Here is a 22447-nt window from a genome sequence, read left to right on the forward strand (position 1 = left end):
GCAGAGATGCCAAGGAAAGGTCACTAGGCTACATATGCACTGTGGACAACGTCTGATTTTATTAAACTGAGGGTACACTAGGATTGTAACTCCCACCATTGTCTGTTCTGGGTTTATTTTTTTTTAAAACAAGGAGGTTGTTGGTTTTGAGGAGTCATTGAACTTTCTACAATACATGCTTGAAGAAATAGTGCTCGATTTCAATAATGAACATATACCCAAATACTTAATGCTGTTAACTTTGTCATCTGCAGACATGCAAATATACAGGTCTGTGTGTGACGCCCAGGGAATCATCATTGGCAATGAGTTTGGGGACTGGACTAGGCATAATGTGATCCTTGTTTGCTTTACTGGTGGGTTCAATAGTCAATTAAAATCTACTCTATTTCCATTGTGACTGGTTTCTAGCCAGAATCCTTGGGAAAATAAAGGAATAATCAATCGACGATAAACTGATCAGTATTAGCATCTGGGATCCGCTCTCAATGCCTGTCGTGGCAGGAAGTTGTTGGGATTCGGTTAAAATCCGATAGGATAACAACAGAGCAGAGTTCTCTGTCGAAATCCATCCGACGAAGTAATAACGACTTTTTTATTTTATTAATATGATGTCAATAGTATGTGCTTGCACAGGAAGCTCTGTGCTTACTATTGCTATCAAGGTGTATGAGTGTGTGGCTGATGCTATCGCGCTAGTTAACTTAGCTGTCCAACCACCTATCTAACGTTAGTTAGCTAACGACGTTAGATAAATAGCTAGCTAGGTGCCATGCCGGTTGGAGACAGACGGGTTGATGTCAGTCAGTATTTAGCTAGAAGCTAACCACAACAGCCAGTCGAACACAATACATTAAAACAGACGGAGCTAACTAGCCAACGTTAGCTAGCTCACGTCGTTAGGTCTCAGGGCTCCCAGATGTAGCAAGTTTAGCGAATGTAGTTAGGTGGAGGATTCCTTTGAACTCTCTGCTTTTGGACCCTGACCTTATTCTGTGTGTATTCCGTCAGGATTCTCGATGGATAACACCGGATATTGCAACGAGAGCAGCACAAGTGACGAGGACATGGTGGAGATAGCAGGGGCGACGTTAGACTTCTCTACCACAGAGGATGTACCACCCTTGGACCGAGACAAAGGTTCTGGTAAGGCCAAGGCCTGTCTGTGTTGTATTGATTTTATACACAGTGTTTGTGCCAAAACAAGCATGGGTATTGCAAATGTGTTATTTTATTTTTATTATTTCACACCAGAATGTGTGACACTCTTTTAAATCCTCACGTCTCTCCTCCCTTCTCGTCCAGGGGATAACCCAGTTATGGAGGAGGTGAACGGGGTGCCTAAGCTGATGGACCTGCTGGATGATCCGGTGCCAGGGGTGGGCACCTATGAGGACTTTAACACCATAGACTGGGTGCGGGAGAAGTCCAAAGACCGCGACCGCCACAGAGAGGTGACCTACAACTATTTACTTCCTTGTTCTTTTAACTCTTAACTAGGGCTGTTGCGGTGACTGTACTACAGCCACACCGACGGTCACGAGTCATGAAGGCAGTCAAATTCCACGGTCATGGTAATTAGTCTTCTCCATGCTCTGATGCTGCTCATGGTCATTCATAGCATACCAAACTTGGTAATTCATAGCCTAATTACCTGGTACTCAGCACTGTATTGTCCCTCTAATCACACTGACATCAATGCAAATGTATTTGAAAATCTAATCAAACACTCCATGGGAGTCCATGAGCTCATGTTGCGCAACATTTCAAAAGACTATGCAATTAAGTGAGAAAAGTGAGAGTGATGGCCTCTACTAAAAAGAGGAGGATCAGCTTTCTATAGACTAGGCCTACTATATTTATTTCTCAACTTTCCTAATATTAAGAACTTTGCTAATATTTACTACAGGAGTATAGCCTACCTGGCTGACATGAAAATAAACCACGGGGAAAGCGTCCTCCATTCGCTATTTAAGTGCATAGATTACATTTTTTCCGCTGCCCCTGTTTCGAAGCAGGTGCACGATAATAGTCCATTCTAAATCAGAACAAATTTCACAAATTCTTTAGTATATGTAAAGAATATAAAATCAAGAATAGTCTGATGGGTGATAATATTAGCCTATGACTTGTGAATGATATATTATCACTTGTGAATGATGCCCAGCATAAGAAACAATGCCTTTTTTTGCGAGTTTTTCGAATCATAGTCGCACACCTCATGTAGCCTAGCCCGTAGGCCTATACGTTTTAGTAAGGTTTGTATCACAACTAAAGTGGCCAAATAACTTCTTAAAATTAAGCACATTAATCCGCTTTACAAGGGGTGTAGAGCCTAACTAGCAAATATATATATATTTTTTTATTTCACCTTTATTTAACCAGGTAGACTATTTGAGAACAAGTTCTCATTTACAACTGCGACCTGGCCAAGAAAGCACAGCAGTTCGACACATACAACAACACAGAGTTACACATGGAATAAACAAACATACAGGGAAAAACTATGTTTACAAGGGACAGGAGGGGACAAGACAAAAACACACGTCCGACTGCTATGCCATCTTGGATCAACATTGATAACATTGATAATCAACATATATAAGCAACGCGTGAGTTTCAAGTTTGGGGAAGATCATTTTCACCATAAAAATGCACCTTTATAATAAAAGCATTACATGCATAATTGCATTTGCGGTCACTTTTGATAATGGTGTTTTCCGCTAATGGAACGTTCGCACTTATAGCCTACTACCATATGCGCATTGCTGCGCTTATAATGTGAAGAAATAGCCTAATAATTTATCAACATTTTAAGCTAAACGTTCTGATCTGATTCATTTGGGATCTATCGCATCCCACAACTGTCCCAGACTATGTTTGGAATATTTATTTCTCAACCTTTGTACTATGGGGGATAGTAGATTGACATAGGCTAGTGCTTTTGCTGTTCGTTAGGCCTACTCATCTTGTTGGCTGATAAAGTAAATGTTGACAGTTCTTCCAATATCTTCAATATGCATCTTGGAATTGGATAAGGACGCGTGCAGTTGCGTCCCCGACGTGTCTGTCTTCACTTGTAGCCTGTGAGAAAGACCCGATCATGTGATGGAGCGCACAGCTCTCAGGAAGAAGGGCACTACGGCCACTGGCTGCGAACGGCATGGATTATTTTAGGGTGAATTAAGGACACACAAAGTGGATGCCGCTGTGAAATTCTAGGCATTATCAAGTGCTTGTCAAATTGTGACTGATGTAGTGTGCAGCCTGCGCAAAAAACAAAGCGGAGCTCATGCCTTTCAAGCGACTTTTTTTCAAATCATCATTAGTCGCAATGTATTCCAAATCCAAACATAGAACAACCAAAGTTACATTAATAACTCTAAATTAAGCATATAGGAATACCTATTTCTTAACGCTCAGCACAAACTAGCTGCATGTGCATACTCCCTCAAATCGTTTGGAGAAAATATTCTTTCCATTTTATTCAGCTTTGTTCAATTGTATTCTTCGTACTCTAGGTAAAAAGAGCCAGCATAATGAACAAAGTTAATAGATAACGCCAGTTTTGTTAATGTCCAAATGAAACCAGAAGGGGGCAGCAGACCTTCAGGGTGTGGATCTGCTATATATAGTGGGAGAGGGCTTCTGCATGGGGGATGTTTGTATAAAGACTTGAACATCCATAGTTATAAGTATATGATTACATTCAACTTGGACATCCTCAAGGGTCTTTAGCACATCAGTGGTGTCGGTATTGAGTGCTGGGGGGGAAGGAATCAACTTTTTAATGAAAAAAATTGACAAATTGGGATAGGGGTTCCGTGAGACTATCATTACCAGAGACTATAGGCCTCAGAGGAGGATCAGATAGTTTCTTGTGAATCTTAGGTAGGCCATAGTAAGCTGAACATACTGGGTAAGGGGTGATGAGGAAATCCCTCTCCTTTTCAGTAATCCAACCTTGGTCTAAAGCACTGTTATTAATGTATGCATCAATTTCAGTCTTTAAAAAAATATGTAATTGTCTGCATCATTTCCAAACACCCATTTATATATTTTTGTAAATATATATAACATTTAAAAATATATATATTTCCCCCTAACCCTAGCACCCCTCCCCTAATTGGAGTAAACTAATGGAAAGCAACACTTAATTCCAGCTTATGCATACTATATACAATTTATCAGCTTATCAATTGACTATGACTTCCCAAATCACCCAGCAGTGCTATTTTAAGAGTTAGCTCCAAGTAAATGCAATTTTTCAGCCCTTCCTGAACCTGTAACCAAAAACAAGCTACATATGGGGAGTACCAAAACAAGTAATCTAATGATTTTTTCTTTGCAGCAAAATCTGCAGAGCTGGGATGGTTGTGTCCCCCATTTATATAGCATTCTATTGGTTGCAAGAATTTTGTATTATAATTTAAAATGGAAAATAAGTTTTGAATCCAGCGTTGTTTTGTGTATCAGTTCATAAACCATGTGCCATGGAATCGGTACATCAAAAATCTCCTCCCAACTATTTTGCGACCTGTAAATTGTTTGGTCCTTAACCTCTTAAATGTAATTTAAAAATGTAGATTTCCGCCAAAATAGACGAGTAACTGCCATTCATGTGTAATTACATGATTCTGACATGCCAAACCTTGGTATATTTGGAAAGAAAACATCTGGGAGATTATGAGGAAACAATCAGAAAATAGGAGTTACATAGTTCAGAATACACAAGATCGAGCACACACAAAATAACCGTTTAAAAAAATATGTATTTTGAAAGTAATCTTTCATTGACAAGCTGTAAGTGAATTATTGATTCCCAGAGCTGGAAACGCATCAGATGGCTTCCACAACATGTGAACAACAACAGAATAAAAATGGTATTGATAGACATACAGTTGAAGTCGGAAGTTTACATAGGTTGGAGTCATTAAAACTTGTTTTTCAACCACTCCACAAATTTCTTGTTTACAAACTATAGTTTTGGTAAGTCGGGTAGGACATCTACTTTGTGCATGACACAAATAAGCCATCTGATTTGATGAAAGATGGAGTTGAATTTGTCGTTCTTCCCATAATTTCATTTAAAGAAGTCAATTTTTTTTTTTTTACTTCATAATTCTTTATATCATTGACCTTGGCTTAATACAGTTTATTTTTTATTTTTGTTGAGTTTAGTCACATAATTTGTCAATTTGCAGTAAGTCAGCCAGTCAGATATGCAGCCAGACTTATGAGCCACTCCTTTTGAACCATCTCTTTTAGCCGTACAGTTTTTCAATTCCTCATCAATCCATGGAGCCTTAACAGTTCTAACAGTCAGTTTCTTAATAACCTGAACCAGATAACAGGCACATGTTACAGTGAGAAGCTTCCTCTTGAGTGGACAGCTTGATGAAAACCAGTCAATATATTTTTTTTATTTCTCCTTTATTTAACCAGGTAGGCTAGTTGAGAACAAGATCACATTTACAACTGCGACCGTGCCAAGGTAAAGCAAAGCAGTTCGACACATACAACAACACAGAGTTACACATGGAATATACAGTGTCTGCAAATGAGGTAAGATAAGGGAGGTAAGGCAATAAAATAGGCCATAGTGGCGAGGTAATTACGATCTAGCAATTAAACACTGGAGTGATAGATGTGCAAAAGATGAATGTGCAAGTAGGGATACTGGGGTGCAAAGGAGCAAAATGTAATAAATACGGTATGGGGATGAGGTAGTTGGATGGGTTATTTACAGATGGGCTATGTACAGGTGCAATGATCTGTGAGCTGCTCTGACAGCTGGTGCTTGAAGTTAGTGAGAGAGATAAGTCTCCAGCTTCAGTGATTTTTGCAGTTCGTTCCAGTCATTGGCAGCAGAGAACTGGAAGGAAAGGTGGCCAAAAGAGGAATTGGCTTTGGGGGTGACCAGTGAAATATACCTGCTGGAGCGCGTGCTGCGGGTGGGTGCTGCTATGGTAACCAGTGAGCTGAGATAAGGCGGGGCTTTACCTAGCAAAGACTTGTAGATGACCTGGAGCCAGTGGGTTTGGTGACGAGTATGAAGTGAGGGCCAGCCAATGAGAGCATACAGGTCGCAGTGGTGGGTAGTATATGGGGCATTGGTGACAAAACGGATGGCACTGTGATAAACTGCATCCAATTTGTGGAGTAGAGTGTTGGAGGCTATTTTGTAAATGACATCGCCGAAGTCGAGGATCGGTAGGATGGTCAGTTTTACGAGGGTATGTTTGGCAGCATGAGTGAAGGATGCTTTGTTGCGAAATAGGAAGTCGATTCTAGATTTAATTTTGTATTGGAGATGCTTAATGTGGGTCTGGAAGGAGAGTTTACAGTCTAAACAGACACCTAGGTATTTGTAGTTGTCCACGTATTCTAGGTCAGAACCGTCCAGATTAGTGATGCGGGCAGGTGCGGGCAGCGATCGGTTGAAGAGCATGCATTTAGTTTTAGTTGCATTTAAGAGCAGTTGGAGGCCACAGAAGTAGAGTTGTATGGCATTGAAGCTCGTCTGGAGGGTTGTTAGCACAGTGTCCAAAGGAAGGCCAGAAGTATACAGAATGGTGTCGTCTGCGTAGAGGTGGATCAGAGAGTCACCAGCAGCAAGAGCGACATCATTGATCTATACAGAGAAGAGTCGGCCCGAGAATTGAGCCCTGTGGCACCCCCATAGACTGCCAGAGGTCCGGACAACAGGCCCTCCGATTTGACACACTGAACTCTATCAGAGAAGTAGTTGGTGAACCAGGCGAGGCCGTCTTTTGAGAAACCAAGGCTGTTGAGTCTGCCGATAAGAATGTGGTGATTGACAGAGTCGAAAGCCTTGGCCAGGTCGATGAATACGGCTGCACAGTATTGTCTCTTATTGATGGCAGTTATATCGTTTAGGACCTTGAGCGCGGCTGAGGTGCACCTGTGACCAGCTCGGAAGCCAGATTGCATAGCGGAAAAGGTACGCTGGGATTCAAAATGGGCAGTGATCTGTTTGTTAACTTGGCTTTCGAAGACCTTAGAAAGGCAGGGTAGGATATAGGTCTGTAGCAGTTTGGGTCTAGAGTGTCTCCCCCTTTGAAGAAGGTGATAACCGCGGCAGCTTTCCAATCTTTGGGGATCTCAGACGATGCGAAAGAGAGGTTGAACAGGCTAGTAATACGGGTTGCAACAATTTCGGCAGATCGTTTTAGAGAGGGTCCAGATTGTCTAGCCCGGCTGATTTGTAGGGGTCCAGATTTGGCAGCTCTTTTAGAACATCGGCTATCTGGATTTAGGTGAAGGAGAAATTGGGGAGGCTTGGGCGAGTTGCTGTGGGGTGTGCAGGGCAGTTGAAGCCAGGTGGAACGCATGGCCAGCCGTAGAAAAATGCTTATTGAAATTCTAAATTATTGTGGATTTATCAGTGGTGACAGTGTTTCCTAGCCTCAGTGCAGTGGGCAGCTGGGAGGTGTTCTTTATTCTCCGTGGACTTTACAGTGTCCCAAAACGTTTTGGAGTTTGTGCTACAGGATGCAAATTTCTGTTTGAAAAAGCTAGCCTTAGCTTTCCTAACTGCTTGTGTATATTGGTTCCTAACTTCCCTGAAAAGTTGCATATCACGGGAGCTATTTGATGCTAATGCAGTACGCCACAGGATATTTTTTTGCTGGTCAAGGGCAGTCAGGTCTGGAGTGAACCAAGGGCTATATCTGTTCCTGATTCAGCATTTTTTGAATGGGGCATGCTTATTTAAGATGGCGAGGAAGGCACTTTTAAAGAATAACCAGGCATCCTCTGCTGCTGACGTCAATATCCTTCCAGGATACCCGGGCCAGGTCGATTAGAAAGGCCTGCTCGCTGAAGTGTTTTAGAGAGCGTTTGACAGTGATGAGGGGTGGTCGTTTGACCGCAGACCCATTACGGATGCAGGAATGGATGCAATATTGTTAAAGGAATTTTATATCTTGATGATAATAATCAATTCGCCTTGACTAATGCCCAAGGTTTGTAAGACAATGGGTTAAAATAATTAGGCAAGGACTCAGCTTTCTGCAGCTTTATTCATGAGAACGTTCTGGCGTCAGGATAACAAAACAGTCATTATATAGTTCTTGCTTACTTACGCACATACATTTACACACAATCTGTTGGTAACCTGCAACCCCCATTGACTTCTCACGTCGTTTATCACTGGCTCAGCCTGTTCCTTTCCTTCAAGGTTAGGAACTCTTTGAAGAGTTACTCCCTTTACCATCTGCCATTGACTCTATACTAATTGCATTCACACACATTTCTTTCCCTCTCCAGTGGTTCCTGGACTTTCCGGAACTAATCAGACCAATCGATCCCTACATTGATCATTACATTGATTATTCATTAACCATGCTGTATGACTAATAATTCATCATGGTTTGATTCATTTACCTTTATTAGATAATTCTCTTATCAAATATTCAGGTCCCCAAGAAAGTAGACCTCTCTGTTTACATCACATACACTATCAAGCATTTCACACACATTATTTAGATACTGACTGTTAGCACTTAGTGGTCTATAGCAACATCCCAAAATAATTTAATGTGCCAAGTGAATCTGCAACCACAGTGTAACGGCCATCGTATGAAGTGGACCAAGGCGCAGCGGGTTGAGTGCTCATTTTAACTTTATTAGAACACTGACATAACAAGAAAACGAACAAAAACAACCTCCCACTCTTCCCATTAAACACACCCCTATACATAGGACCTTCAATCAGAGGCAACGAGGAACAGCTGCCTCCAATTGAAGGCCCAATCCCAATTAACTAAACATAGAACTAAACACCCTAGATCTAACAGAAATACAGAACATAACCAAAAACCCCAGACTACTCTAAACAAACACCCCTCTACATAAACACATATACCAACAAACCCCGAACCACATAAAACAAACACCCCCTGCCATGTCCTGACCAAACTATAATAACAAATAACCCCTTTACTGGTCAGGACGTGACAGTATTTCCCCCCCCCCCCCCCCCCCCCCCCAAAAGTGCAGACCCCTGATGCACCTCAAAAACAAAATAGGGTGGCTGCCGTCCGACGGTTCCCGTGCTAGACCCCCCCTCCCCAAACCTCCTACTGTGGAGGTGGCTCAGGCCTTAGTCCCCCACCTAACCAGTCCACCCCTGCTGAATACCTCGGCCTGAAGCGCGTCACTGTAGACCTCGGACTGTAGGGCGACTCTGGGAGCTCCGGACTGTGGGGCGACTCTGGGAGCTCCGGACTGTGGGGCGACTCTGGGAGCTCCGGACTGTGGGGCGACTCTGGGAGCTCCGGACTGTGGGGCGACTCTGGGAGCTCCGGACTCTGGGGCGACTCTGGGAGCTCCGGACTCTGGGGCGACTCTGGGAGCTCCGGACTCTGGGGCGACTCTGGGAGCTCCGGACTCTGGGGCGACTCACTCGGTTCCGGAATGTGGGGCGACTCACTCGGTTCCGGAATGTGGGGCGTCTCTCTACGGGGCACTGTTGCCGGAAGCTCTGGACGAGGCACTGTTGCCGGACACTCTGGATGAGGCACTGTTGCCGGAAGGCCTAATGCGTGGGGCTGGCTTAGGATGTGCCAGACTAAGGACACGCACCACAGGGCTAGTACGAGGAGCAGGGACAGGATGAGCAAGACTGGGCTGACGCACTGGAAGCCTGGTGCGTGGGGCTGGTACTGGAGGTACCAGACTGGAGATACACACCTCAGGGCTAGTGTGAGGGGCAGGAACAGGACGAGTTGGACTGGGCTGACGCACAGGAAGCCTGGTGCGTGGTGCTGGCTTTGGATACGCCATACTGGATACACGCACCTCAGGGCTAGTGCGAGGAGCGGGAACAGGATACACTGGGCCGTGAAGCATTACTGGAGGTCTGGAGCACACAACCCCTACGGGCTGAGTGCTCACTTGAGCGTGGCACTTGCGAGGGGCTGGAATCACTCTCACCAGACTGTTCGTGCGCATGGGTGAGATTGTGCGCACTTCCGCATAGCACGGTGCTTTTCTGATCCTCTGCTCCCCATAATAAGCACGGGGAGTTGGCTTAGGTCTACTGCTTGCCCTAGCCAAACTACCCGTGTGACCCCCCCAAAACAATTATTGGGGCTGCCTCTCCGGCTTCCTTGCCAGCCATGTTCCCCAGTAGCGTTCCCGGTCTTCTTTAGCCTTCCTCCATGGTCCCTCTCCGGCTAGAATCTCCTCCCAAGTCCACGACTCTAGATAACTCCTCTGCTGCTCCTTCCCCCGCTGCTTGGTCCGTTGTTGGGGGGAGGTTCTGTAACGGCCGTCGTATGAAGTGGACCAAGGCGCAGTGGGTTGAGCGCTCATTTTAACTTTATTAGAACACTGACAAAACAAGAAAACGAACGGACGACAAACAGTCTTGCAGGAAACACACAGCTATGCAAAAACAACCTCCCACACTTCCCATTACAAAAACACCCCTATACATAGGACCTTCAATCAGAGGCAATGAGGAACAGCTGCCTCCAATTGAAGGCCCAATCCCAATTAACTAAACGTAGAACTAAACAACCTAGATCTAACATAGAAATACAGAACATAGAACAACCAAAAACCCCGGACTACTCTAAACAAACACCCCTCTACATAAACACATTTACCAACAAACCCCGAACCACATAAAACAAACACCCCCTGCCACGTCCTGACCAAACTATAATAACAATAACCCCTTTACTGGTCAGGACGTGACACACAGCACTTCAATAACACTTGACATAAGATCTTCTCTAAACAAGAAAAAGTGAGAAAAAAATATATATATATAAACAATTGAAGTCAGAAGTTTACATACACTTAGGTTGGAGTCATTAATACTCGTTTTTCAACCACTCCACAAATTTCTTTTTAACAAACTATATTTTGGCAAGTTGGTTAGGACATCTACTCTGTGCATGACACAAGTAATTTTTCCAACAGTTGTTTAGACAGATTATTTAACTTATAATTCACTGTATCACAATTCCAGTGTGTCAGAAGTTTACATACACTAAGTTGACTGTGCCTTTAAACAGCTTGGAAAATTCCAGAAAATGATGTCATGGCTTTAGAAACTTCTGATAATTTATGTCAATTGGAGGTGTACCTGTGGATGTATTTCAAGGCCTACCTTCAAACTCAGTGCCTCTTTGCTTGACATCATGGGAAAATCAAAAGAAATCAGCCAAGACCTCAGATTATTTGTTTTTGACCTCTGCAAGTCTGGTTCATCCTTGGGAGCAATTTCCAAACGCCTGAAGGTACCACGTTCATCTGTACAAACAATAGTACGGAAGTATAAACACCATGTGACCACGCAGCCGTCATACCGCTCAGGAAGGAGACGCGTTGTGTCTCCTAGAGATGAACGTACTTTGGTGCGAAAAGTGCAAATCAATCCCAGAACAACAGCAAAGGACCTTGAGAAGATGCTGGAGGAAACCGGTACAAAAGTATCTATATCCACTGTAAAACGAGTCCTATATCGACATAACCTGAAAGGCCGCTCCGCAAGGAAGAAGCCACTGTTCCAAAACTGACATAAAAAAGCCAGACTACGGTTTGCAACTGCACATGGGGACAAAGATTGTACTTTTTGGAGAAATGTCCTCTGGTCTGATGAAACAAAAATAGAACTGTTTGACCATAATGACCATCGTTATGTTTGGAGGAAAAAGGGGGATGCTTGCAAGACGAAGATCACCATCCCAACCGTGAAGCACGGGGGTGCTTTGATGCAGGAGGGACTGGTGCCCTTCACAAAATAGATGGCATCATGAGGAAGCAAAATTATGTGGGTATATTGAAGCTACTTCTCAAGACATCAATCAGGAAGTTGAAGCTTGGTCGCAAATGGGTCTTCCAAATGGACAATGACCCCAAGCATACTTCCAAAGTTGTGGCAAAATGGCTTAAGGACAACAAAGTCAAGGTAATGGAATGGCCATCACAACGCCCTGACCTCAATCCCATACAAAGTTTGTGGGCAGAACTGAAAATGCGTGTGCGAGCAAGGAGGCCTACAAACCTGACTCAGTTACAGCAACTCTGTCAGGAGGAATGGGCCGAAATTCACCCAACTTATTGTGGAAGGCTACCCGAAATGTTTGAACCAAGTTAAACAATTTAAAGGCAATGCTACCAAATACTAATTGAGTGTATTTAAACTTCTGACCCACTGGGAATGTGATGAAAGAAATTAAACATTCCCTACTATTATTCTGACATTTCAGATTCTTAAAATAGTGGTAATCCTAACTAACCTAAACAGGGAATTTTGACTCCGATTAAATGTCAGGAATTGTGAGAAACGGAGTTTAAATGTAATTGGCTAAGGTGTATGTAAACTTCCGACTTCAACTGTATATACAGCAGCACCTCCCCCATAAGCATTTGTCTCTTCTATAGATGTTATATCCTTTTATTGCTACTGCTGTATCATCAAATTAATTATCTGAGTCTCAGAAATGGCTTATTTCTAAAGCTACATATAGTGATATGGGCTATTTTCATCCTTTTCCTGGGTGGCTTATCAGAGATGGACATAATACAGAAAAAGCAAACAAAGCAAATTGTTATACGTGTGTGTGTGCGCTGCGGGGTTGAAGCTATGAACACGTAGGCTTGGCTCTCTCATCCCTTCCAAGCTTTTGGGACAAAGAGCCTGTCATAGCAGATGTAAGTAATGTCCCCACTCGCTCTGGCAGCTTTCATGACTGGGATAAGTTCTTTCCTCTTCTGGCGCAGAGCTTCAGGATCATGTTCTTGGCTCTTTCTAGAACAGCTACATTGTCCTTGAACCTCAGGAACTTGACCACTATCGGCCTGGGTCAGTGGTGGGTTTTCCAGTCCTGTGGGCATGCTCCACCTCAATCTTCCTGTGGTCCATCTTCAGATTCTCCGCGATCATTTTCCTCACTATGTCCTCCGACTCCGTCCAGGTCTCATGTGGAGATTCTACAATTCCGTCCACAACAATGTCGTTCCGCCTTGATTTTCCCTTGCCGTTCTCATGTTTAAACTCATCAAGCTGACCCTGGGAGAACTGCAAACTGTTCTTCAGGTCCTGAGCCTCTCTGGTCAGGTCATCTATTCTTTTATTAGTTGACTCCATCAGTATTTGGCCAAAAACTTGAAGCAATTTTCTTGTTGTTGTAACAACTGCTGGTAGAACTCCTTTCTGTTCATTTTAAATATCCTTCACCTGTGATAGACACCAGTATCCTCAGTGGTACTCCCGCTGGCTTTGGTCTTTGTCATGGTAGCAACGTAGGTTAAGCTGTCACTCCTCGCATTTCCAGACAGGGCAGGTCACAGGGAAGATTGAACACAACAACAAACAGCAGGGATCTAGCCAGTCACAAGCCCAGGAAAATCCGCAGCCCTAGCAACAAATGGCTATCCGCGTTGCAGGTTGCTTTCAAGCCCTCAAGAAAACCATGCTAGCTTGATAGGCAGCTAGCTAGCAGCTGGGCTACTTTCTACGCCAAGCAGCTCCTCAGACCCGGCCTTTGTTCGGCAGGATCACTGGACAGATAGTAGCGGTCCCAGCAACTGATGCCAACCGCGTTGCGGGAACGAAACTCAAAAGGTAGCTAGCTATTAACCAAACCTTTTCAATCGACTTTCAAAACTTTTCAAAACATCAAATAGAGCTCTCCCTCGTTCTGCGTTCAACAGGACGTGACGTCAGCACTCTGTAGTAGGACTCCCGAGTGGCGCAGTTGTCTAAGGCACTGCATCACAGTGCTAGCTGTGCCACTAGAGATTCTGGGTTCGAGTCCAGGCTCTGTCGCAGCCGGCCGCGACCGGAGACCCAAGGGGCGGCTCACAATTAACCCAGCATTGTCCGGGTTTGGGGAGGGTTTGGCCGACAGGAATGTCCTTGTCCCATCGCGCACTAGCGACTCCTGTGGAGGGCCGGGCGCAGTGCACGCTGACACGGTCACCAGGTGCACGGTGTTTCCTCTGACACATTGGTGCGGCTGGATTCCGGGTTAAGTGGGCATTGTGTCAAGAAGCAGTGCGGCTTGGTTGTGTTTCGGAGGACAAACTGCTCTCGACCATCGCCTCTCCCGAGGCCGTACGGGAGTTGCAGCGATGAGACAAGACTGTAACTACCAATTGGATACCACGAAATTGGGGAGCAAAAAGGGTAAAAAAAAATCACTCTGTAGTATCTCTAGCTCTGCTTTAGTCTTTGCAATGACAAGCAACATGAGCTCTAGAGAGCGTTTGTTCAAAATATTGTCCCGTCTCTGCATTAAATGACTGTCTTCTAAGACAAAAGCAGGGGGCCTTGTTAATTCTAAGCCCCCGAAGGATACTCCAATAGAATGCCATAACTGGCCAGTTTCTTTCTTTATTCTTCCACTTCTCTGTTTAATTTGTCAATGTCAATATTGGGTTCGATTGGCTCGGCGAGATCTTGGAAAAGTGAATGTGGTAGTATAATGCTCTTCCGTATAAGAAAGAGTATCAGATCTTGCAGACGTCTTTGTGCGTATTTTGGCAAAAGTGCTCATTGTAAAATGCCTTTGTGGCGATAGGCGAGCTACGGGGGGGTGTGTGGGTGTCCTCCACGACCCGCCCTTAGTAGAAAAATTGAAAAAAGGGTATACCGAAACGCGCTTCAGCCCAGCTGAATATTTCTGTCTTTCTCTGTAGATTACCAGTAAAAGCAGAGAATCCACTTGGGCGCTGGTGAAGAGTGTCAGCGATGCCTTCTCTGGATGGCTGCTCATGCTGCTGATTGGACTCATGTCAGGTCAGTCTAAACGGATACAGATGTTTATGATTAGACTTTTTCATTTGATCCCTTCTACTAAACCCCACACATCAACGCCCTGGAAACCATTGATAGTGTTGTGATCTATTCCAGGTGCTTTGGCAGGTGGGATCGACATATCAGCTCACTGGATGACAGACCTCAAGGAAGGGGTTTGTCTGAACGGGTTCTGGTTCAACCATGAGCACTGCTGTTGGACCTCCAATGAGACTACCTTCCAGGAGAGGGACAAGTGTCCCCAGTGGAAAAGCTGGGCCGAGCTCATCATTGGCACGACAGAGGTGGGTTAAAATTGTACTACTTGACCCATTGTTTTTGTTTTACGTGATTTATTTTGGTCAGTCTTATTGTGAAATTTCTCTCTGCAAGGGTCCCTTTGCGTACATTATGAACTACCTAATGTACGTGTGCTGGGCTCTACTATTCTCCTTCCTGGCTGTGACACTGGTCAGGGCCTTCGCCCCCTATGCCTGTGGCTCTGGAATCCCGGAGGTACGACTACTTTATGCCTCTTGCCTTATTTGATATGTCTTTTGAAAAAGGACAAATGACATGGTTAATTTACCCATGCTATTTATTTTCTGCACCAGATCAAAACCATATTGAGTGGGTTCATCATCCGAGGGTACCTGGGGAAGTGGACCCTGATAATCAAGACCATCACCCTGGTCCTGGCTGTGTCATCAGGGCTCAGCCTAGGGAAGGAGGGGCCCCTGGTCCACGTGGCCTGCTGCTGTGGCAACATCCTATGCCACCTGTTCACCAAGTACCGTAAGAACGAGGCCAAGCGCAGAGAGGTGAGGAACAATAGCAGTGGGCTATTCACAAACAGCTACACGTTTTATCGTGTAGGAACACTGATGTTGTTTTGCATTGACGCCATGTCAAAGGAATTTGAGAGCGCCTCAAGTCAGACTCAGCACGGGAAACCCCCATGAGAGTATAAATAGCCTGTAGATGGTCTCGTGGGTTTACGATTTCAATAAACATATACCCCACGGTGATGCTTGTTCTCCCCTGCCACAGCGAGCTAGTACGACTGGCAGTGCAGTGCCAACAATTATCGTTCTCAATTCTGTAAACACTGCGCCTGAGATGTAATTTCCAACACAGAGATATTTGGCATTGATTCACAGCATTATATGAGCTGTTATTCAGCTTTGTTGCTGTGCTGTGTTATAAAGGCTTAGTGTAAGGCCACACTGATCACCTTCTTCTCCTTGGTTGTTTGTGTCAGGTTCTGTCTGCTGCTGCTGCCGTTGGTGTGTCTGTGGCTTTCGGTGCTCCCATAGGAGGAGTGCTCTTCAGTTTGGAAGAGGTGAGAAGCGCCTTGGCTTCTTCTTATTCTTCTTTTGCAAATCTATGTGCTTTCTGATTCAAGTTGAACTACTCTTAAAGTTAAATTGAAATTCAATTCAAATGTTGACATTTTGACTATGGTCACTGTGTAACTGTCCGTCTTCTCATGGCCCTGTCAGGTGAGCTACTACTTCCCTCTGAAGACCCTGTGGCGGTCGTTCTTCGCGGCCCTGGTGGCAGCCTTCACCCTGCGCTCCATCAACCCGTTTGGCAACAGCCGCCTGGTGCTGTTCTACGTGGAGTTCCACACCCCCTGGCACCTCCTGGAGCTCGTACCCTTCGTCCTCCTTGGCATCTTCGGCGGCATCTGGGGCGCCTTCTTCATCCGAGCCAACATCGCGTGGTGCCGGCGGCGTAAGACCACGTGGCTGGGCCACTACCCGGTCCTGGAGGTTCTGGTTGTCACCGCGGTCACGGCGGTGGTGGCTTTCCCTAACAGCTACACCCGCACCAGCACCAGCGAGCTCATCTCGGAGCTCTTCAACGACTGTGGCCTGCTGGACTCCTCCAAGCTGTGCAACTATGACAACGCCAACGTCACCAAGAGCAGCAACGAGCTGCCGGACCGTCCGGCTGGAGATGACGTCTACACGGCCATGTGGCAGCTGTCCCTGGCCCTCGTCTTTAAGATGCTCATCACCGTGGTTACCTTCGGCATGAAGGTACGAGAGGACCTCGTTCCTTCTACCGTAGCCTGTCTGTATGGCACATCTGTCCAGCGATGTCACCACTTACTTGTATGATTTCAATGCGAGAGCTCTTCCATGGGATTTGAGTATTTTACATAAATCATGTCTTTCCTGTTCCTCCAGGTTCCTTCTGGGCTGTTCATTCCTAGTATGGCGGTGGGGGCAATTGCAGGCAGGCTGCTGGGTATAGGCATGGAGCAGCTGGCCTACTACCACCATGACTGGGCGATCTTCAGGGGCTGGTGTTCTCCTGGTGCTGACTGCATCACCCCAGGCCTCTACGCCATGGTGGGGGCTGCTGCTTGCTTAGGTAAGGGCTGCAAGAGTGCTGTATGTTGGCACCTTGCATGTCTAAGAGTGTTTTCTTCACTTGGTTTTGTCTTTACTCTGAACTCCTTTGTTCCTGGTTAAATGTCAACATTAGGCATAGCCTCGAGACTTGTGCCTCCAGCCCTCTCTCTGTGCCCACAGGTGGGGTGACCCGCATGACCGTATCCCTGGTGGTCATCATGTTCGAGCTGACCGGAGGGCTGGAGTACATCGTGCCCCTGATGGCCGCGGCCATGACCAGCAAGTGGGTGGCGGATGCCATCGGGCGCGAGGGCATCTACGAGGCTCACATCCGCCTCAACGGTTACCCCTTCCTGGAGGCCAAGGAGGAGTTCAGTCATAAAACCCTGGCCATGGACGTGATGCGGCCGCGTCGCAGTGACCCGCCGCTCTCTGTACTGACCCAGGACGGCATGACGGTAGAGGACGTGGAGACCATGATCACAGAGACCACCTACAGCGGTTTCCCCGTGGTGGTCTCTCATGAGTCCCAGCGCCTGGTGGGCTTCGTGCTGCGCAGGGACCTCACCATCTCCATAGGTATGGATGATGGGTCATCGCCCTGTGTCGTGCTAGGTGCTGGCTTTTGACCAATATGTTCATTGTCATAGCTGAGTGTGGTTACATGGACACAATAAGGCAATTATTGTGGATAGTCACATGAATTTAATAGTTTGATTTGCAAGAAGAACGGTTTCCCTAATTGTCTTGTTTACATGGACACGTTCTAAAATCAGGCGACCTAGTGGCACTCAGATCAATGCAGAAAATCGCCAAATCAAAATAAACTTTTGTTTCCACAGCGGCCATGTTATTTTTGGAACTAATATTTGAGTCGGGACATATAAAGTTTGTATGTTAAAACAATTTCTAAGATGCATACATTCAGTTGTTCTGAACTCAACTTCACTCGCGCTAGAGAGGGAGGCTCGCTCGGCTGGTGCTAACACATCCGTTTATCAGACATACCACTGGAACGCTGATTAAGGTCTTCACATGTCCTAATAATTTAAAAGATTTCTCAAATGCTTACTTCGATTTGACATTACGCCGATTTTTAAGATAAGCGGAGTAAGGTGTTAACGTGACTAGTGCCGTAATCAGTTTAATATCGAATTATTACTAATTATTATGTAGACGTACTCAATGTCATTAGCAGTGTGTTTAACACCTTTTTGGTTTATTTGTCTCTGCCCCTCCTCTGTAAAACCCTCTCCCCTCTCAGATAATGCCAGGCAGCGTCAGGATGGGATAGTGTGCACCTCGAGGATCTTCTTCACAGAGTACACGCCCCCTCAGCCCCCCAGCAGCCCCCCTCCTCTGAAGCTTCGAGGCATCATGGACCTTAGTCCCTTCACTGTCACAGACCACACCGCCATGGACATTGTGGTGGACATCTTCAGGAAGCTGGGCCTGCGCCAGTGTCTCATCACACACAATGGGTAAAGCTCCTGCTACTGAGAACTAGCTATGTAGCTAGGAACCACTACTTCTATACACTACCGTTCAAAAGTTTGGGGTCACTTAGAAATGTCCTTGTTTTTTTAAAGAAAAGCTTTTTTTTTTGTACATTAAAATAACATCAAATTGATCAGAAAAACAGTGCAGACATTGTTAATGTTGTAAATGACTATTGTAGCTGGAAACGGCTGATTTTTTTTAATGGAATATCTACATATGCGTACAGAGGCCCATTATCAGCAACCATCACTCCTGTGTTCCAATGGCATGTTGTGTTAGCTAATCCCAGTTTATCATTTTAAAGGGCTAATTGATCATTAGAAAACTCTTTTTGCAATTATGTTAGCACAGCTGAAAACTGTTGTTCTGATTAAAGAAGAAATAAAACTGGCCTTCTTTAGACTAGTTGAGTATCTGGAGCATCAGCATTTGTGGGTTCGATTACAGGCTCAAAATGGCCAGAAACAAATAACTTTCTTCTGAAACTCAGTCTATTCTTGTTCTGAGAAATGAAGGCTATTCCATGCGAGAAATTTCCAAGAAACTGAAGATCTCGTACAACGCTATGTACTACTCATTACCCATTATGCTGATAATGGGCCTCTGTATGCCTATGTAGATATTTCATTAAAAATCTGCCGTTTCCAGCTACAATAGTCATTTACAACATTAACAGTGTCTACACCGTTTTTCTGATCAATTTGATGTTATTTTAATGGTACATTTTATTATATATATATTTTTTAAACAAGGACATTTCTAAGTGACCCCAGACTTTTGAACGGTAGTGTACACTCATGAGTAGAACTGAACAGAAACCCCAAGACAGACAAACAAAGTGACGGAACTTACTTATGTAAAAGAGTTTGTATATGGTAAGAAGTCCAGACCTCTGACGTTTTGTCCCTGTCTATCTTGCAGTCGGTTGCTGGGGATTATCACAAAGAAGGACATTCTGAAGCACGTGGCCCAGATAGCCAACCGGGACCCAGACTCGATCCTCTTCAACTGATGCTTCAGTACCAGCTGCAGCACCTTTGGCCAGACACCACTGTGGAACCACAGCTTTTACCCAGGCCGGTCTCCAGGCCAACCCCATTGCACTATGTTTATGTCTAACTAGTGGATTCCCTCCCACTTTTGAATGCATTGCAGTGACAACTGACCGCTTCATTAGAACTATAGAGGCAGAGAATTCATTGCACTTCAACAGCAAGCTGGCTTTCCAGGATTGACCCAAACGATGAATTTAGGGAAAAGTCTATGGCTTATCAAATGACCGTCGGTAACTGGGAGAACCTTTTTTTTCCTTGGCCGTATATGCAGGAGTGGTCTTCCTCGTCAGTTGTTCAGGTATAGCATGTGTCTCTAGAGCTACCAAGGATCCTAAAGGAGTCGTGACCGTCTGGAATCTTAAGGTATAAGCCAAACCACTGCCATTTTGAAAACTTCATCCCCATACAATAACTAAGCTAGGAGTGGAAATAATCAGCTTCAACTTATCAAAATCACTGTTGAAATTGTGAAGTCACTGTCTGCCTGAAATATTTATGCCAGTGTTGAAATGTTGAAGTATTTTTCCCTGGTGTTATAGCTAAACACTTTAGCTCGACAGAAATGTTTCATTCTTTGGTAATGGGTGGTGGTTTTGACACAGACCAGGAGATGTTTTCTTCGTACAGACACTGTTATTACAGACTAAAAGAACCTTCCCCTGGAACATGCATGCTGTGGTAATCCTCTTTGACCACAGGGAGGCACTGCTGTGCACTAACCAGCTGTGGCTTAGTCACAATACTCAGTCTCTCCAGAAATCTGCCATCGTTTCTTTTTTTGCAAAATCAATTTAGCATATTATGCGATGGCTTGCACATTTGACCAATCACCGCACAATTTCCACATAAAACAGTCAAATTGTTGCGTTAAACTGACCCATCACCGCAGTACAAACAGTGAATTTCAGCCAATCACTGCACACTTACCGCGTAATATGGTTCAATCAAGCCACACGTCAAACAAAATGCTTCCCTCATCAGCACATGCAAAATGTCAGAATTGCCGCAGCAAAATCAAGGTTTTTGTCCTGCAAATATCACCAAAAATCCCGGCGCAATCCAGGAGGGACTGACTACTAAACTTTATCAACTGATCTGTAACACTCAAGTGCAATCATGAAAATATGTATTACTCATTTTGAATATGCACTTCTATATTTCTGAGCTTCATGACCTTTTCAGTGAATAGTATTTATTGCATCCATATACTTGCATCACAAGTATACCGATCACTTTATCCAGCACACTACACAATCATCAAGTCAGTGATGATCAGTCTTAACAGGCAGTCTGAGGTCAAGGACAAGATCAGTGTTGGTGTATTATGGGATGATCGAGAGAGGAAGAGGTCTCCAGTATGTCACATCTCATATCATCTTCCTGTTATCTCCTCGTCTGTCCATGGTCTGGGAAGGGCGAACACGTTCAGTGTTCTTGTTGCTCTCACTTCCTTGTCTTCTCGCTAAGGCAAGGACAGGCCAGTTCTCTCTCCTAGATCTGCCAGCCAACGCTAGTGAAGAACTCTGGATCTCTTCTCCCTCTTAACTCATTTTCTTACTGTCTCACGAGACCCTCATGTCTTACAACGTCAAAGTCCACACTAAGAATGAGCGTACTGGAGTGTAGCATGCTCTCTTAAACATGAACTAAGCTGAGGAACCTGCCCTGTGAGGAATGCTCAAATCTCACTTTTACCTTGAGCAGGTTGATGGTGGCCATTCTTAAGCTAGGTTTATGGATTCCTTGACACCCTGTTTTATCCATAAGTGTGTCTCCATTGATGTATTACTTGTACACTGTAGTTCATTTTAACTGTAGGGTCTCATATTTAATTTTAATGCACTTTATTTACAAATAAAGTACTTATCAGGTTTTCTTTTGGGGGGGGGGTGTAGCTAGAGTTACATTATTAAACTGTGTCTGTTTGTATTAGCATTTATGCTATCTGCAATGGTTTTGTATCACTACCATCTGCAGTGGTTTTGTATCACTACCATCTGCAATGGTTTCATATCATGACCATCTGCAATGGTTTCGTATCACGGCCATCTGCAGTGGTTTCGTATCACGACCATCTGCAGTGGTTTCGTATCACGACCATCTGCAGTGGTTTCGTATCACGACCATCTGCAGTGGTTTCGTATCACGACCATCTGCAGTGGTTTCGTATCACGACCATCTGCAGTGGTTTCGTATCACGACCATCTCATGTAAAGGTGCAACTGAGATTCAAAAATGTGAAAGCTGAATAATTTATTCCCCCTGTCATTTCAACTTTGCTATGAATTAAAACAATGTTAACTTTCACATGAATAGATACATGCTCTTTGTGCCCAGTTACTCACCAAGTACAGTACATGAGTTTGGAGTCATTCTCACTCCCAACATCATGATCCTATTAAGTCCATCCCTGAGGGTCTAACCAGAGTATGACTCACTGCTCTGTGTGAATGGCCTGGGTGGCCTTCCATGCCCGTCATGAGAAAGTGAAGGTGTCTTGACAGTAAATCTTGTTTATTGTTTAAACCAATAGCCAAATACACAGTCCAAAAAAAGTCCAATTTTTTTTTGACATTGCAAACATTTGATGTCAACACATTTTAGGACATGGGTCTACGTAGCGCTTAACAGGAAGTTCAAAGTTGGCTCAGACTATACTTATTAGTGTTCTACTGTCCAGCTCGGGATTCTTTGTATGATAAAGAATAGTACAGCTATCTGGTTAACCGTGGTAATCCGTAATACCTCCA

General features: G+C 44.6%; 1 protein-coding gene across 1 annotated transcript; it reads left to right on the forward strand.

Moving 5' to 3' along the window:
• The first annotated feature begins 469 nt into the window (after positions 1-469).
• LOC115154861 (H(+)/Cl(-) exchange transporter 5) lies at positions 470-22010 on the forward strand. Its single transcript, XM_029701529.1, has 13 exons — positions 470-580; positions 1012-1146; positions 1306-1454; positions 14683-14782; positions 14897-15084; positions 15173-15295; positions 15394-15600; positions 16041-16121; positions 16282-16824; positions 16975-17161; positions 17323-17721; positions 18407-18623; positions 19564-22010. The coding sequence occupies exons 2-13, from the start codon at positions 1020-1022 to the stop codon at positions 19652-19654; spliced, it is 2412 nt and encodes an 803-aa protein (XP_029557389.1). The 5' UTR covers positions 470-580; positions 1012-1019; the 3' UTR covers positions 19655-22010.
• The last annotated feature ends 437 nt before the right edge of the window (positions 22011-22447 follow it).

The sequence above is a fragment of the Salmo trutta genome, chromosome 19 (assembly GCF_901001165.1).
Source record: "Salmo trutta chromosome 19, fSalTru1.1, whole genome shotgun sequence".
NCBI lineage: Eukaryota > Metazoa > Chordata > Actinopteri > Salmoniformes > Salmonidae > Salmo > Salmo trutta.

What these genes read in the sequence shown, in the direction of transcription:
- LOC115154861 (XM_029701529.1), top strand. Translation starts at nt 1,020, where the DNA reads ATGGATAACACCGGATATTGCAACGAGAGCAGCACAAGTGACGAGGAC. An exon ending in TCATCATTGGCACGACAGAG is followed by an intron (nt 15,085 to 15,172) that starts GTGGGTTAAAAT and finishes TCTCTCTGCAAG; the next exon opens with GGTCCCTTTGCGTACATTAT. An exon ending in TGTCTCATCACACACAATGG is followed by an intron (nt 18,624 to 19,563) that starts GTAAAGCTCCTG and finishes TCTATCTTGCAG; the next exon opens with TCGGTTGCTGGGGATTATCA.